Source organism: Misgurnus anguillicaudatus, chromosome 20, assembly GCF_027580225.2.
Source record: "Misgurnus anguillicaudatus chromosome 20, ASM2758022v2, whole genome shotgun sequence".
Classification (NCBI taxonomy): domain Eukaryota; kingdom Metazoa; phylum Chordata; class Actinopteri; order Cypriniformes; family Cobitidae; genus Misgurnus; species Misgurnus anguillicaudatus.
In genome coordinates this window covers 29,196,223-29,214,635 of record NC_073356.2, presented here as the reverse complement: position 1 = coordinate 29,214,635, position 18,413 = coordinate 29,196,223, and the positions used below count along the sequence as shown (strand labels likewise).

Sequence of the window (18,413 nt, the reverse complement as noted above, 5' to 3'; positions counted from 1 at the left end):
ATTAGCCTTTGAGAGAAATTACACAGCAGGTATACAAAACCTTTGCATTTGGCTTAAAGCTGAAACGTCAACCTCAACAAAGTTGTCATGTGACCTAAATTGACTTAGGATTTTTTTGTATTTTATTTTGCAGTCTTTTCCTGTATCAGACTTGAGGATGGATGATTAATCAGACATTACATAATGACATCTTGACTAATTACTTTACAGTAGGCGTAGACTGTAAATGAACATTTTTGTTTATAGTAGGATTGATAAATTTGATGACTAAACTTAAACTATGTTTGAGCGACATTGTCTACCGTTTTCAGAGTATACAGATTTTAATGCACTGTGATTTAGTGAAGGCAAAACAAGTAGCTCAGGGTTTGAGATGCAGGACAATAACAAAGGCTCTGGAATCCCCTTAACCTTCTAACCCTGCACTTTTTGCCCTTTTGGCTTCACATACTATACGTAATGTGTATATATATCATGTATTTCAACCCGTTGTTCTTAACTCAATGATTGAATTCTCTACAAATGTATCTTAAAGGTCCTATTTCCCAATTTAAGTTGTGAAAAACAGAATGGAAGGTGCATGGAAGATTTTTTTTCGTCATTGTTTATCTTCATTTCCAAGCAGTCGTCAACTATGTTTTGAAAATAAAACTTGCAGAGCTGTTAAGAAATGGACAAATATCACAAAATTGTAAAAGTGAGTAAATGATCTAATGATGGCTATGCATAAGGAAAACAAACTACATTAAAACTAAACTTGTTAATTGTAGCTCTTTTACATTGTCAAACATGTAAAATCAGCAGATTAAAAAATAAGAACAGAAACCTAAAATAATTTGTGAGGTTTGCAAACCAAAAATTCAAATATGAGTTTCATAGATTACACAGCAATACAAAGTAAACAGATAGTTATTTGCTCAGATGTGTTGTGTTACAGTACTAATGCTGGATTAAAATGACTGTTGATTTATAAAGTGATAGTATAGTCTAATCATTAGACTCTAATGCCCTCTTGCTGTTTAATTCAAATGGTTGTATATGATGAGATAGAAATGATGAGGTTTTAATGATGTCTGATTATTCAATTCAGAAACTCGCAGCATGGCATTCTTACCCATAGATTGAATTCTATAAGCTATATGATTTGTTTATACTTGATGACTGTTGCTGTTTAAATAAAAAAAGTTATGAAATAATTATAAATCTTTATTTTCATAATTATATTTACTTTTGTCTGCTGGAAGATCAGTCTGTATTTGGTTTAGAAAAAGTTTGAGTAGGAGATCAACGTTGCGTGAATGTTTTGTTTGTTTAGGTGTTTGCATGTCACGAGTACTGCTTGACAACTTCATAAGGAAGTCCATATATGGACATGATCTCTTACATCAAGCAGCAAATTTGAATAGAAAAGCATTACAGTCCGGAAATACTTCTGTGCAGGTGTATTTCGTCTTTGGTAAGAACAATTTTACATTTTGACAATTTTTAAAGATAAGATATATGTAAGGATTGTCACAATATCAGATTTCATGTACAAGATTGTCGTGGCCAAAGGAATTCGTTATTAACAACAATATTACGAATTAAATAAAACTTTTTCGAAATCACCATAAATTTTGATTATGATGTGTTTTGTCTTTTTTTTGTCAATATATCACATTAAAATACAATTGTAGGACAACAGAGAAACAGTTTTGTAACCCATCTTGGTTCTCAAAGCAAAACTTCGTAAAAACATGTGTAAAATTGTCACCTACCGTTTAAACGTTAGGCTACTTAAATAAGACGCTTATTATCATTCACGCATTTAGGGTAATGTGTGCAGTATTAAGATTAAATCGGTAATTACAGTTAATATCGGGATTTATATATATCCTACTGTATGTATTTCTGTCTTCAGACTTTCTCAGGTCTGCAGATCTCATTTATTGCTCACTGTCATAATTAGCAGCAATGACGACATCCCAAAAGCATAGATCATTCTGTTCTGAGCCAATGGGGGACAAATCTGTTTACGCACTTCCTGGAATTGGTCCTGTGTTGGGTGGACGACTTGAAAAGATTGGAATAAGAACAGCAAAGGACGTCCTAGGTCGTTTTCTGATCTTGGGGATGGATGAGTGGAAGTTTAAGAGCTGGCTTAGAGACTCGTGTGGAGCAAATGCAAAGCATCAAAGGGATTGTTACAACTGTCTGAGGGAATGGACAAATAATTTTTTGTAAAGTCGACAAAACTGGTTGCCTTTCATGTTAAGCTACTCACGTTAATGTTATTTATAAAAGTTGCGTCTTATAAATGTGCCTTTATCTTTACTGCATGGCTTTAGTAAGGAAACACATGGTTATGTACGTCACATAATAAGAACAAATATTGCATCACAGTGCAAAACTATTTGTATTCTTATTTATCAATATTTGTAGAAAAACAAATAATATACAAATAATGTATATTATTTATTAATAATATATTATATTTATATCGTATAATATATTAATAATTTATATATTAAAACTTTTACTTTTTTTCATAATAGAGATTTTTTTTTATCAGCCACATAGTAACCATTCAGTTACCTTCATTTAGGACTTTTCTCAATAAATAGTAAGGTATTGTAATGTCCTACTAATTCTATTAATTGGTATAGCAGATTAAAATAATAATTGACTCCTCTAGTCATGACCTATTCTTGAATAAATGATCTAATCTTGATAAACCTAAATTGTTAAATTTTGTTAAAAACTTTACACATTGTCTGTGTTTAAATAATTCTTCATTTATTTCAGAGAAATGCTGTTCTACGTCATATTTATTTTATATGTTTAAACCGTTAAATCTTAAGCATGCTTTTTAACTGTTTCCAAATGTATAGTCGTTGTAAATGAGAGTTCACTAAGTATGAATTTGTTTGAACATTACATTGCAGATTGATCAAGAGATTAAGAGAGTATAGGTGGGTGAGCTAATAGATTTGATTTTTTTTATACTTAAGGACTGCATATGTGTGTACTTAAACACGTAAACTGAATGGACTTATTTTACACATGTTAATATTTATATTGGCTTCTGCAACTTTGCTGTATAGACAGTGCAAAACTTAAAAAATGGGCTTTTATTAAAGGGATAGATCACCCATAAATGGAAATTCTGTCATAATTTTCCCACTTGCGTCTTGTTACAAACTTGTACTAATTACTTTGTTCTGAATGAACATAAAGGAAGATATTTTGAGGAATGTTTGGGACCAAACCTTTCATAAGCCCCATTGACTTACATAGTAAAAAAAGAATGCATTGACATTACATTTTACAGTTAGACATTTAGCTTACATTTAGACACTTTTATTCAATGCGGCAGTAAAGCGATATGTCATAGGGAGGCAATAGGACAAAAGATGCTTATACAACAAAGTTTTTACTATTCCAAAAACAATACCTGTTGAGAGAAAAAGAGAGAGTTAGTGTTTTGTTTTTAAGATAAAAGAGATAGAAATGCAGTCAAGAGAGACTTGCCAGGTGACTGGTGGGTGTGGCCCAATTATTAAGTTTCATTTTCCTAAAAGACAATTTTATAAGGTGGAGTTTCCGGTAAAATGCTCATACAGCTGTCATCGAGATGAGGAGGATGAGGAGGATTTTTGATGAAATTGGCCCCCCTATTTGTATGATAGGGCCCAGTGCCCGTAAAGTTACTGGTCTAAAAATCTACTTAAGTAAAAGTAAAAAGCAGGTCACTTTGTTTTACTTATCTTTCTTTTTTACATAACCTATTTGTATATTTTTATAGCTGTACTTTTTATTGTATTATCTGTATTTAATGAACAAATAAACTGCTACATGTTAAAACAATCCTCTGCCGACACGTTCTCTGCTCTCTGTTATGCCTCTTTTTTTAGCAATAATTGCAGCAACTTAATTTAAGCACATAGTAATTTAAGACACGCTTTTTTCATGGTTAAATATTTGCGCAAATAAGCCTTTGGGCTTCACACCTGGTGGTTTGGTTTGATAATATTTTGTTCCACAATCATCGTGAAATTCAGGTAGAAACATGATGGGCTATAAAGACACCACACAGAGGTTTAAATCATGCAGAAAATACATGAATCATATTCTGTCTTATCAATGTCATACAAATCTCATCTTAAGTGTATGTCTAGTCTATATGCGTGCGTGTTGTAGTAAGTTTGTTTCTGCATGTATTAGCAAACCAGCCCAAATACATATATATCATGGCAAACCCTTGATAAATCTTTAACTTCCCTCTCCATTAGCAGATTAAGTTAATATATCCTCCCCGACTAATTCAAATTAAACCATAACCTTACTAATCCAAATCCAGATGTCGACTTCTGGACTCAAATTTGGCTAAAAATGCCAACCTTCAGCTTATACAATATAAGACTCTTTATAGTACACATTACACTGTGGAAAAGGGATTTACATCAGAAATGTGCTCGCACTGCTCACAAAAGTGTCCGAACACATACATCCATGCCACATGGTTTAGGAATTCTGTAAATCCCATCAGTTGGAAAAGTCATAGCATAAATCTACGGACCAGTCTTAAAAGTTTTGTAAAGTTTGGTGGATCGCGCAGCGCCGAAAGCACACCTTTAATTGACGCAATGACATGCACTTGCAAGCCTGTTCCATTTACGTGTTCTCCAAATGATTAAGAGGAGTCTCGCCTAGCCTCTGAAGGAAGTGACTTGTAAGGACTAGTCCTGGAAGTATCCTTGACATTGAGAAACGGGCTATATATAGACATGATCTCGTACATCAAGCAGCAAATTTGAACAGAAAAGCATTACAGTCCGGATTGAGATACTTCTGTGGAGGTGTATTTCGTCTTTGGTAAGAACAATTTTACATACTTTTTTTTTAAAGATAAGATATATGTTAGGATTGTCACAATATCAGATTTTATGTACAAGATTGCCGTGGCCAAAGAAATTCATTATTTACAACAATATTACGAATTAAATAAAACTTATTGGAAATAACATTTAATTTAGTGTATTATGTGTTTTGTCTTTTTGGTCAATATATCACACTAAAATACAATTGTAGGACAACAGAGAAACAGTTTTGTAACCCATTGTGGTTCTCAAAGCAAAACTTTGTAAAAACAGGTGTAAAATTTGTCACCTACCGTTTACTGTCAGAAATAAAGGTACAAAACTGTACCTTTTCTATCACTGGAGCTGTACCCTTTCAAAAAGTACAGCTTTGCACCTAAGGATTTCATTTTAGTACCTCAGAGGTACATATTGGGACCAAAGAGAGCTTATTATACCTCAAAAATACATATTAGTATTTCAAATGTACATGGTATATGTTTACATATCTGTACCTAATGGTCCATACAATTACCTTCTTAAAGGGTGCTGCCCCACTGACAGCTAGGGTACATATTTTGACTTTTTCTAACAATGTAGGTCCTAAAGGTACGGTAATCTATCCAAAATTCTGTTTTGTATTCATGTAAAGGTACCAAACGGAAACTTAGGGTACAGCCCCAGTGACAGAAAAGGTACAGTTTTGTAACTTTATTTCTGACAGTATTTAAGCGTTACTTAAATAAGACGCTAATTATCATTCACGCATTTACGGAAATGTGTCGTATTAACATTAAATCGGTAATTACAGTTAATATCAGGATTATTATATTTATCCTAATATATGTATTTCTGTCTCACTTTCTCAGGTCTGCAGATCTCATTTATTGCTCACTGTCAATTCACAATTAGCAGCAATGACAACAACAACCCAAAAGCACAGATCATTCTGTTCTGAGCCAATGAGGAACAAATCTGTTGAAACACTTCCTGGAATTGGTCCTGTGATGGCTGAACAACTTGAAAAGATTGGAATAAGAAGAGCAAATGAGGTCCTGGGTCGTTTCCTGGTCTTGAGGATGGATGAGTTGAAGTTTAAGAGCTGGCTTAGAGACTCATGTGAAGCAAATGCAAAGCAACAAAGTGATTGTTATAACGGTCTGAAGGAATGGACAGATCAGTTTTTATAAAGTCGACAAAACTGGTTGCCTTGTTGCACTCATATTACTTATATTAATGTCATTTTTATAGCCTTCTGCAACAGCAAGGTATAGTACAACAGTTGAAAATAATGGGTCTTATAAATGTGTCTTTATCTTTACTGCATCTTGCTTTAGTTAAGAAAGCTGTTTATGTCACATGAGTACATATAATGCATTACAGTGTAAAACACTATGCCATCAGTAAATTCAAGCTCATATAATGCTTGAAATGTTGAGTTGGTGGTAAGGCATATGGTTTATAAAATAAAAAAAGATAAAATGTTGACATCTTTTTCATAATGGTGATTTTAATGCTTTTATCAGCCACAAAGTAATTCAGTTACCTTCATTTAGGACCATATTTAGGCCTGGTTTCACAGTCAAGGCTTAGCTGAAGCCAGGACTACACCTTAATAAGTAAGCATCTCTTAAAAACATCCAACTGGTTTGTATCTTGAGACAAATGAGTGGCTCATTTTTAGATCTGTCAGTGCAAGTTATTTTTAGTTAAGACAGCATGCGTCTAATCTATGACAAGCATTACGCCTCGTCTGTAAATTTGAAATAAAACCTAAACATTTGAATGTAATTTGTTCGATATATGTCTTCCTCTTCCAAATCCTTTAGTTTTCACAAATCGCCAAATGACGGCGTGACTCCCTGCTCATAAATCACGGTCTTTGCATAGGCCCACTGTCGGTCTCTAACTGTCTTTTACCACATGGTTTAACATCCAAAAGTAATAAAATATATTTTAACTTTTATTGGATTTAGTATATTTTGTTTTACACAAGGATTTTCCATCACTTAAAACAAATTGACTATATTATTATTTGTATCAGTCCTTCAGCATTTGTTAATTAATGGGCGTCACCCAATCCTTTAGTAAAGTTTCATTTCTCCAGAAGACAACTGAGAACCTGAACAATACAGTAATGCTGAATAGAAATGACTATGAAGTGAAAGTAGTGTATGCTGCTTTTTAATTCAGAGAAGATTCTTTTTTCTTTTAAACGAATAAAGTTTTGAAATACTTAAAGGCCAATGTAGTTTTTTTAACATACTCTCTAAAACATCACACAAATAACAATTTAAATGTTTATAATTTTCTCACTTTTGTCAGTAGCCTATGCGTTTAGTTTGGATAAAGGTAATTCAGCACATCTTTTTGGGTGGTTTTGGGATATTAGCTTAAGCAAGGACTAGGCCTTAGTTTAATTAGGAAATATAAGTTTAAACAAACATGTCTTACTAAAAACATTACTTCTCTTCAAGCATGTGAAAAAATAGATCAGATGGGATAATACCACACCTTAATCTGCACAATGGTACTGACATTTAGTGCAGAGATAAGCTCATGTGCATTTAAAAGGAAACACAAAAATGGCACAAAGTTGGGTGTGGCCAAACCATTTGGTTAAGTTTCATTTCCCTAGAAGACATCTTTAAAAGGTGAAGTTTCATGTACAATACTCACTTAGATTGACATGAACAAGAGGTAGGTCATACTTTATTATTTGGGTTTAAATTTAAAGGAACTTAAAGAAAGTGTTTGTGTGTTGGTAAACATTGATAAATAGATGTGCTAACAGAAATTAAATGTTAAAACTAAATCTAAGAATGTTATACAAACTTTTTTACCACTCATTGCCTTTTCTGGCTATATTTCTGCCTTTTATGTACAAGATTGTCGTGGCAAAAGGAATTCATTATTTACAACAACATTACGAATTAAATAAAACTTATTGGAAATCACATTTAATTTTGTTTATTATGTGCTTTGTATTTTTTGGTCAATATACCACACTAAAATAAAACAGAGAAACAGTTTTGTTACCCGTCGTGGTTCTCAAAGCAAAACTTTGTTAAAACAGGTGTAAAATTGTCACCTATTGTTAAGCGTTACTTAAATAAGACCCTAATTATCATTCAGGCATTTACGGTAATGTGTGCCGTATTGACATTAAATCAGTAATTACAGTTAATATCAGGATTATTTAATGTATATGTATTTCTGTCTCACTTTCTCAGGTCTGCAGATCTTATTTATTGCTCACTGTCAAATCACAATTAGCAGCAATGACGACATCCCAAAAGCATAGATCATTCTGTTCTGAGACAATGGGGAACAAATCTGTTAACACACTTCCTGGAATTGGTCCTGTATTGGGTGGACGACTTGAAAAGACTGGAATAAGAACAGCAAATGAGGTCCTGGGTCGTTTCCTGGTGTTGCAGTCGGATGAGGGGAAGTTTAAGAGCTGGCTTGGAGACTCATGTGGAGCAAATGCAAAGCATCAAAGTGATTGTTATAACGGTCTGAAGGAATGGAAAGATCAGTTTTTGTAAAGTCGACAAAACTGGTTGCCTTGTTGCACTCATATTACTTATGTTAATGTCATTTATATAGCCTTCTGCAACAGCAAGGTATAGTACAACAGTTGAAAATAATGGGTCTTATAAATGTGTCTTTATCTTTACTGCATCTTGCTTTAGTTAAGAAAGCTGTTTATGTCACATAATAAGTACATATAATGCATTACAGTGCAAAACAATATGCCATCAGTAAATTCAAGCTCATATAAAGCTTGAAATTTTGAGTTTTTGGTAAGGCGTAGCAGTGGTGTATAGAATAAAAATAAGATAAAATGTTGACATCTTTTTCAAAATGGTGATTTTAATGCTTTTATTAGCCACAAAGTAATTCAGTTACCTTCATTTAGGACCATATTTAGGCCTGGTTTCACAGTCAAGGCTTAGCTGAAGCCAGGACTACGCCTTTGTTAAAATAAGTAAGCATCTCTTAAAAACATGCCTTAAAAACATAACTGGTGTGTATCTTGAGACAAATCAGTGGCTTATTCTTAGATATGTAAGTGCAAGTTATTTTCAGTTAAGACAGCATGTGTTCTAATCTAGGACAATTATTACCCCTTGTCTGTTAATATTAAATAAAACCTAAACATTTAAATGTGATTTATTCAATATATGTCTTCCTCTTCCAAATGCTTTGGTTTCCACAAATTGCCAAATGACGGCGTGACTCCCTGCTCATAAATCATGGTCTTTGCATAGGCCCACTGTCTGTCTCTAACTGTCTTTTACCACATGGTTTAACATCCAAAAGTAATAAAATATATTTTAACTTTTATTGGATTTAGTATCTTTTGTTTTACACAAGGATTTTCCATCACAACAAATTTACCATGTTATTATTTTTATCAGTCCTTCAGCATTTGTTGATTAATGGGCGTCACCCAATCCTTTAAGTTTCATTTCTCCAGAAGACAACTGAGAACCTGAACAATACGGTAATGCTGAATAGAAATGACTATGAAGTGAAAGTAGTGTATGCTGCTTTTTAATTCAGAGAAGATTCTTTTTTCTTTTAAACGAATAAAGTTTTGAAATAAAATTTAAAGGCCAATGTAGTTTTTTTAACATACACTCTAAAACATCACACAAATAACAATTTAAATGTTTATAATTTTCTCACTTTTGTCAGTATGCGTTTAGTTTGGATAAAGGTAATTCACCACATCTTTTGTGTCATTTTGGGGTGGTTTCCCGGATATTAGCTTAAGCAAGGACTAGGCCTTATATAAGTTTAAACAAACATGTCTTACTAAAAACATTACTTCTCTTCAAGCATGTGAATAAATAGGTCAGATGGGACAATACCGCTCCTTAATCTGCACTATGGCACTGCCATTTTGTGCAGAGATAAGCTCATTTGCATTTAAAAGGACACAAAAAAATGGCACAAAGTTGGCTGTGGCCAAACCATTTGGTTAAGTTTCATTTCCCTAGAAGACATCTTTAAAAGGTGAAGTTTCAGGTACTCACTTAGATTGAAATGAACAAGAGGTAGGTCATACTTTATTATTTGGGTTTAAATTTAAAGGAATTTAAAGGAAATGTTTGTGTGTTGGTAAACATTGATAAAAAGATGTGCTAACAGAAATTACAGTTTTTTCTGATTGCTTAAGCACATTTTTTGTAACTTTTGGCTATTTTTGCAAAACTCTACACACAAATAACAAAACCTTTCACCCAATTATCAAAACATTGTAGTTCTCTTGCAAAAGCGAATACAGCTAGATTAACTCTGCACACCTTCATAAAAATGGTGTTTTCGTATCAAACAGTAAACACAAGCCATCATCTACTAAGCACACAATGTGTCAACTACACACTGATGGTATGAATACAAAACACATCTGGCTTTTACTTTCTCTGTGTACAGATGTCAATTTGAGGTCATACTTTTGTCATAGTGTCATGTAAACATACAAGGATCCAAACTTCAAGTATTGGTGTTTATTCACACTCATAAAAACCAAGATAAAGTCAGAACACAAAATAGTAATTTCACAAAAAAAAGACAATCAGCCTACATCATGTCGTCTTTCTGGGTCCGGACACAAAATTTCCTCCACATCGCATGCGATATCCTCCAGTCCAAGGCACCGGGGATAATATCTCCTTGAATGCCGTATCCAGGCCTGACATGATGCCTGGTCAATATCTCCACATGCCTCCTCCATTGCCTGTAAAAGGGCTACCTGTTGATGAGGATGACGGTCGTACAGTTTCCAGCGCCAGGCAGAGAAGAACTCCTCGATGGGATTTAAGAATGGAGAGTATGGAGGGAGGTTGAGTGCCATGAAAAATGGATGGTCTGTAAACCAGTTGCGGACCAGAGCAGCCCTATGGAAACTAACATGACATATCGGGTATGCTCTGGTCTCTGAACAGTGAGCATGTCATGTAGTGTGTCCAGGAATGCAATAATGTGTCCAGCGTTGTATGGGCCTATGGTTGCATGATGGTGAACAACACCATTTTGGCTTATAGCTGCACACATGGTTATGTTACCAGCACGTTGTCCTGGGACATTGATGATGGCACGGTGTCCAATAATGTTCCTGCCACGTCTCCTGGTTTTACTGAGGTTAAAACCGGCCTCATCTACAAAAAGTAGCTCATGTCCCATCGCATCTGCTTCTAGTTCCATCACTCTCTGGACAAGACAAAACAAATGCAAACCATCAGGCCCATGCACAGCACTACAGTATGCACTTCCAAATTCAGAACCAATGACACTATAGCTTACCTGCACATAGTCATATCGCAGTTGCTTTACACGTTCTGTGTTCTCTCGAAAGGAACTCTGTAAATTTGCTTCATTCTTATTCTGTGGCGCGCAAGTACACGACATAGTGCAGAAATGCTTACACTGTGTATATTTTGAAAGATGGTGTCATTATCAATTATGCGCTGCTGTATTTCGCGCAGTCTTATTGCATTATTGGCAATCACCATGTTCACTATATGGGTCTCTTGCTCTGGAGTGAACATTCTTCCTCTGCCCCCAACATCTGGATGTCTAGGAATTCTGTAAAGTAACAATTTCAGTATTTTTGCATGTATGGTACTATTGTGTTTCTCATTGGAGTATGGCAGTGCTACAAAGTACTTACCGATTCTCATTTCGAAATGTCCTAATGATGCTTGCCACAGTGTAGCGGCTCAAATTAGGCTGAACCCGTTGGCCAGCTTCCCTCAGGGTTATCCCATGGTTGATGACATGGTCCACTATTGTAGCTCTGATGTCATCAGTTATTCTATGTCTTACTCTTCTTACCCTTCCTCTTTCCCCTCCTCATCCTCTTCTTCTAATTTCCTCCAACCCTCTCGGTTCTTCAACTCCACGTCCTCTTCCTCCAACTTCTTCACCTTCACGTCCTCTCCCTCTGCCTCCTCGTCCTCTTCTTGCTCCTCCTTGTCCTCTTCCTCTAACTTCCTCTAACCCTCTCGCTTCTTCAACTCCACGTCCTCTTCCTCCAACTTCTTCACCTTCACGTCCTCTCCCTCTGCCTCCTCGTCCTCTTCTTGCTCCTCCTTGTTCTCTTCCTCTAACTTCCTCTAACCCTCTCGCTTCTTCAACTCCACGTCCTCTTCCTCCAACTTCTTCACCTTCACGTCCTCTCCCTCTGCCTCCTCGTCCTCTTCTTGCTCCTCCTTGTCCTCTTCCTCTAACTTCCTCTAACCCTCTCGCTTCTTCAACTCCACGTCCTCTTCCTCCAACTTCTTCATCTCCACGTCCTCTCCCTCGGCCTCCTCTGCCTCCTCTGATTCTCACTCTTCTCACTCTTACTGCTCCTTCCATTGTACTCCACACAGATAGCTTACCTGTGGCTTATTTATACTACTTAGGCTGATTGCAAAGTGAACTAATTATCTAAAACAGTTTGAACATGTGAAAGTGTGCCAGACAGTTGGCAGAATAGTGTTAATGATAGCCATACATGTGTATAATTTTGCTAGGAGTGTGTTGGAAATTTGGTAATTGAGTGTAAGCAGTGAGTTGTGTTTACAGTTCTGCAAAAAGAGTGTTGTGCAGTGAATTGTGAGTACAGTTTTGCAAAGTGTGTGTTACAAAATTGCAAACTGAGTCAAAGCAGTGTTTGTGCTTTTAGTTTTGCAAACTCAGTGAGTGGTTTTGCTATACGTATTAATAGTTTTAGAAATTGTGCTACAAGAATCATGATTAGCGCTTAAGCATTCAGAAAAAACTGTAAATGTTAAAACTAAATCTCAGAAATGTTATACAAACTTTTTTAACACTCATTGCCTGCCTACTATTGCGATCAAGTGATCTGTACTGTTGTCCATTCAGTCAAGATGAGAAAAAGATAGATTTTTCAGACAAAATGCTAAATTATGCAAAACTAAAGCCATCCAATTATGTTAGAAAGAATTTTTCTGAGGTCCTTTGGAATTATATGACTGGGAATCACAAGAAGGTTAATTCTCACATAAATACCCCTCAAGACGCTATTGCAATATGTGCTGTTTTATTCTCAGAAGTGATAAGGTATCCTAACATGTTTTTTCACAACATTCTGATGACACAGCATTATAAAACATGGGATGCATTTTGTGATTATCATCCAATGATTAAAGGAGGAACATGGAAATGTCAGGGAGAAAATATTCCAGATAAAGTAAAAAGATGTGAACAAGAAACGCTTATAATTTGTTTCAGGAAAATTAAAAAAAAAAAATGCACACCCTTCCAACTAACCCATACACTCAAAAAAATGTATTTCTGATTCCATTGTTGCAGATCATGGGAGTTTGTGATTGGCTTTGCCAATGCTAGTTGATAATTAGAAAATATATGTACTGTGTGTTATTTAGAGACAGGCACTCGCTGGGGAAGTTTTCCTCTCGAGTCGCTCGTTCTTATGTTTTTCTTTCACATTTTCACATTTCTTTCCAGATTTTGTTATAGTAGTTTGTATTTCTTTTCAACACTTAAAAGCAACACTTAAAGTTTAAACCTAAGAAAGGCACTCAGCTCATTAATAAATATTATAAATTACAAAATTGCTGCATTTTGTGTTACCTTATTAATTGTTAATGTAAATGTATTGAATTATTAAAGTAAATTCATATCAAAGGTAACAATAGGGCCACAATATTTACATTTTCTTTCCGATCAGTCAAACAAATTACAGAAATGGCTTACACATAAAATATTGTGCCATCTTTAAAGAGGGCATATGGAGATAAAAGTTAAGTTTTAGATAACCCTTGATTTTAAATAAAATCTAAAATCTTTAGTAAATAACTAAGCCAAATCTTATAATTTTACACATTTACCAATGAAGTGATGTAGTTGTTTCTTTTTCAAAGATCTTTTTGTAGTTTAATAATGTTGTACACACGAAAATAAAGTAATACTTTTCACTTGGGGTAAGATAAAAATATCCAAACGATTCATCTAGTAAATCAATATAGTTTAAAGTATAATTTTTTTAAAATAAACGTTTTATTTTACATGAATAAATCAAATTTCAAAGATCATTGATATACATCATAATTCACATTCTCACAATTTCTCATAATAAATTACAACCATAACATTTGTATACATTTTCAGTAGGCATACATTATTAAAATACTTTAATTTATTACATAAATAACAACAATTACACACAAAGCTTATTTCTGGTCAACAGTAGGATTTGTATCTTGATAGGCCTCAGTCCTGGAGGAAGCCAGCAGAGGGCAGCATTGAGCCCGTCTGCATCTAACAATGTGCACTTTGTCCCTAAAACCATTAACACATGTTCGTATGGCACTTCTGACAGCCGCAGATGAGAAGTAAAAGATGATCGGGTCCAAACATGCATTTAGGGTGCTGAAAATTAAAGCAATATTACGCCAATTCTCACTACTGCCATGGATGAAACCGACCACATGTGAGACATTGTAGGGGCTGAAACTGAGGGTGAAAACAAGCAGTGTCCCCACTGCAAGTCCAATGGCCCTGAGCCTACGACGTCGTCCCAGGTGGGGCAGATTGGACAGAATTCGGATGAAGTTTATATAACAGAAACAGCAGATGAGGAAGGGTATACAAAAAAGCACGATAAAGAGCTCCAGGCGAACAGGAAGGAGAATTTCTAGCTGCTCTGCAGTAAAGTTATCGTAGCACATTATTTCCATGTTATGTGAGTTTATGACATGACTTGAGTTGATGGTTGGCACAATGTACACAATGCTGAGGTTAAGAGATCCCAGGAGCCATAGGAAGAAACTTGCGATCACGGCATTGCGTGGCCGGCGACCTAGCGCGTACCGGATTGGAAATGCCACGCCCAGGTAGCGCTCTATGCTAATGGCTGTTAGAAACAAAGTGCTTGTGTAGATAGTGGAGTAGAAAAGGAAACTAATAACAGGACACAGTTGATAAGGCAGGTTCCAGTTCATGTCGTCGAAAGCTTCCTTCATCTTGAAGGGCAGGACGGCGAGGAAGATGAGGTCAGATATGGTCAGGTTCAGCAGGAGAATGTCGATCGGCGTGGGCTTGCGGTGAACCTTTCGGTAGAACGTATAGAATGCCAAGATGTTGGCAGGAAGGCCAATCAAGAAGACGACAATGTAGAATAACAAAAGAAGATGGGCGTAGAAATTGGCCATTGATTTGCACCTCACAGATCAAACGTCAAAAGATGGAAACACTGTGTAAAGAAGAAAAACAGCAGAAGTCAACAGGAGTACAGTGCAGCGATGATTTCCAAAAAAACTTTGGTAAGGTATCATTGAAAAGACAGGTTTAAAAAATAATTTAAAATGAAATTTATGTACAATCATATAAAAACATTTAACTCAGTGTACCCTTGTGTAGGATTCATCCTTTCATGGCCTCTCCAAAGAAAATTCCAGACACACTATTAACCCAAATATTGTCTTAACTTAAACAATGAAGTAAACATCACTTTATATTAGATTTTTTTGGCATATACTTTAAAAATCTTAGTTTATTTCACTTTTAAGCATATAAAATTCATTAAACTAAAACATTCAAGTGAAATTAACATAAAATTATCAATACATGTTTTAAAGGAATATTCCACTTTTATAAAACAAATCACATGCGACCATTTTAAACAATAAACGGACACAAAGACATTAATAAGTATCAGTCCACATACAACAACATCGGAACAGTCCTTTTTCTCCACACTCCCAGACATCATGCCTTGCGTAATCACGTCAAAAGGTCACACATGACGTGTGCGAAACTATCGCTCCAGTATTTACAAGTGTGGAGAAGGAGGACCGTTTCGACATTAAGGGGCGCAAATTCAAAATATGTGTTCGGAGTGTCATGTGAACCATGTGCATCACGTGTTTTGCCAAAATAAGTGCCTGCTGCACACGCATCAAAACCGTTTATGATAAAAGAGACGCTCACGTTCACAAAATACACGCAAGACACTTCCTTAACAGTAAACGCTGAATACGCATGAGATTATGCAAGTATCTGGCAAACATGAGCGTCTTTTTTATCATAAACCCTTTGGACGCGTCTGCGGGCACTTGTTTTGACGGGACACGTGATGCACATGAGTTCACTCGGCGCGCCAAACACACATTTTGAAATTACGGACCACACACACGACGGGCTACATACATGTTGTGATGAACTTCACATCGTGCACCCTCGAAAAAAGAAGACACCGACCGCCACTGCTAATTAATGTCTTTGTGTCAGTTTATTGTTTAAAATGGTCACAAGTGTGCGTTTCACGTAACGCTGCCGCATCACACGGCTACAGCAAGATGAACAGTTGTGGTTTAAAAGTGTATATATTTTTATTGTTGAAAATGATGATCATTTCGACAATCAAGTCTTTTAAACTGAGAAAAATCCTGAAATGTTTCACTCAAAAAAATATTATTTTCCTACCGATTGAAGACAAAGAGATGAGTTAATTATCGGAATTTTTGTTTCATGAAAGTGGAATATTCCTTTATGGAAAACCCATAATCCTTTGTGCCTGAATATGAAGTCACAGTTCAGGTGATCAGTGTTTACATGAACCCTGTTCAGCACATTTTATTGTAGTTCTCTCTGACAATTCAACACTATAAATGAATTAAAAATAGAAAATCTTTGAACTCATTTAAATTAGTGGAGATATTGGACAGAGCAATTGATATTACAAATTATTTCAAGTTAAATTAACTCAGAATTAAGTTTACTTAACTAAAAATCTTAAGATATATGTACTTTTGTTTTAGTTCACATAACTGAATTTTTTAGGGCAACAACTTTCTTCCATTTTGTAAGTAAATTCAACTGTATAAAGCAATCTCAAACAAACTTAAAATTTTAGTTAAACAACATATTTAATTATACAGGGTAGTGTAGCTTTATTTTTCTGTTTATGTTTTGTTTTACTACACAGAATTCATGATAAATTCATGTATTTCATAAAATGTCATAAGGAGCTCCCCTGGTACCATTTCAAGTAATTTAATGTAATGTAAAGCAGATTTATCCAGCAAAACAATATATGAAATAACCTTGAATATCCTAGAAATGGTCTTGTAAATTATCCACATACAGGTAAAAAAAGAGGTACCCTTTTAAAATGTCCTATTATTTACCATTAAAGTACAGATATATATATATACATTTGGTAGAAATATGTACCTTTGAGGTACCATCTAAGTTGTACTTTTTGAACAGGGTAGTGCCAGAGTGACAGCTTTTTTTCTAAAAGGTTTCTCACAACAGCAATGCCAAAGACTTATCTTTTTTTTTATTCCCAAAACAACCATTTCTTTATTACTTTTTTAGTCTAAAGAAATTTCCCACACAAAGAATCATTTTTGAAACAGAAAGCTTCTTTGGATTTTGAAGGTTCTTAGAACCACCAAGCCAAAAATAGTTCACCCATGGCATCATTTGGCACCCATATTTTTAACAGTGTATATAATATATTTATATAAATCACAAAAACTGACCTTTACAATAAAGGAAACATGAGATCCTTAGCATCTTGTGTTTCTCCGAGAGTAAATATCCGCTGCCTTTCTTTCACTGACTTTGGCATTGTGAGCACATACAGTAATCTTGCTAAGTGATGGGAGCAAAATCTCAAGATAGCGGAAATTTAATCAATTGGAAGCGTAATGTACAGCTCTGAAGCTCATCAAACAATGTCTCGTGGCAACCTGAGATCAGTTAACACGGGGAACAAAGGAAGTTGGCTTATGTGTAGCATATGTACAGAGTCACCCCAAGAACATGGTCTTTTTATATACTGACAAGATAAGAAGTAATTGTTTGTTTTGTGTGTGTCCAGGAAATTTCATATTGATGGCACACAGTCTATTTTAACTCACCTGTAAATATTACAACAGGTGAAAAGGCATTTAATTTGAATAACATATCATAAGCCTTTTGTTAGGATATAATACTCAAACATAAAGTAAAAAAAAAATAATATAGAAAATCATAATCACACTTCAGACAATAGTATAGGCCTATTGCATAAAAAAAATGCTGGGTTATTTTCAATAACAATAACATTAAAAATGATAATAATAATTGTCACAATATAGGACACTTAAATAATTACAATACATTAAAATACCTATTTTTTAATAGTGAAAGTGATATTTGGCCTTGGATCAAATCTTATTAAGGTTAAATAATTGTGCAAGGGTGAATCATAGCTAGGACTAAAGTTTATCATCCAAACAAACTGAGGTTGCCTAGCATCTCTCTGAATTTTAGGTTGCATTTTTTAATGTGATGCCACATTTTTCAGGCATTCCACAGAAAAATACTTTCATAGACAATTTAAGAAGATTAATAACTTATTTTTAATACTATTCAGCTTTTATCTGTATTTTTGTTGCCAAGGTATACAAAACCTCAATATTTCCTTATTATTACATATCTAAGAAAAACTTGTCCTATACTCCCAGAAAAAAGGTAGAAAATGTTGTCACTGGGATGGTAACTTTTAAATATGTACCATTTATGTACCTTTAGGGTACC

At 34.8% G+C, this 18,413-nt stretch overlaps 3 protein-coding genes and 1 pseudogene across 10 annotated transcripts; 3 read left to right on the top strand and 1 right to left on the bottom strand.

Annotated features, from left to right (window-relative positions):
* Positions 1-1,133: 1,133 nt before the first annotated feature.
* On the top strand, positions 1,134-4,435 carry LOC129454915 (barrier-to-autointegration factor-like). Of its 4 annotated transcripts, none has more exons than XM_073858461.1 (2): positions 1,134-1,456; positions 1,952-4,435. In XM_073858461.1, the coding sequence occupies exons 1-2, from the start codon at positions 1,324-1,326 to the stop codon at positions 2,221-2,223; spliced, it is 405 nt and encodes a 134-aa protein (XP_073714562.1). In that variant the 5' UTR covers positions 1,134-1,323; the 3' UTR covers positions 2,224-4,435. The 4 variants fall into 4 exon arrangements, with proteins under 4 accessions (XP_073714562.1, XP_073714561.1, XP_073714563.1 ...); XM_073858460.1 differs by having other exon boundaries at positions 1,949-4,435; XM_073858462.1 differs by having other exon boundaries at positions 1,337-1,456; positions 1,901-4,435.
* Positions 1,363-6,847, top strand: LOC129454914 (barrier-to-autointegration factor B-like). Of its 4 annotated transcripts, none has more exons than XM_073858467.1 (3): positions 1,363-1,456; positions 5,491-5,533; positions 5,708-6,847. In XM_073858467.1, exon 3 carries the CDS (start codon positions 5,756-5,758, stop codon positions 6,026-6,028), a length of 273 nt encoding a protein of 90 aa, XP_073714568.1. In that variant the 5' UTR covers positions 1,363-1,456; positions 5,491-5,533; positions 5,708-5,755; the 3' UTR covers positions 6,029-6,847. The 4 variants fall into 4 exon arrangements, with proteins under 4 accessions (XP_073714568.1, XP_073714567.1, XP_073714565.1 ...); XM_073858465.1 differs by lacking the exon at positions 1,363-1,456 and adding an exon at positions 4,769-4,854; XM_073858466.1 differs by lacking the exon at positions 5,491-5,533.
* A 543-nt stretch (positions 6,848-7,390) lies between these two features.
* LOC141351504 (barrier-to-autointegration factor pseudogene) lies at positions 7,391-9,191 on the top strand (annotated as a pseudogene). Its single transcript, XR_012359774.1, has 2 exons — positions 7,391-7,538; positions 8,072-9,191. The product of XR_012359774.1 is annotated as a barrier-to-autointegration factor pseudogene (transcript).
* Positions 9,192-13,954: 4,763 nt separating this feature from the next.
* Positions 13,955-17,693, bottom strand: LOC129455717 (free fatty acid receptor 2). Its single transcript, XM_055220481.2, has 2 exons — positions 17,372-17,693; positions 13,955-15,075 (listed from the first exon to the last, which is right to left on the bottom strand). The coding sequence occupies exon 2, from the start codon at positions 15,032-15,034 to the stop codon at positions 14,054-14,056; it is 981 nt and encodes a 326-aa protein (XP_055076456.2). The 5' UTR covers positions 15,035-15,075; positions 17,372-17,693; the 3' UTR covers positions 13,955-14,053.
* Between the last annotated feature and the right edge of the window lie 720 nt (positions 17,694-18,413).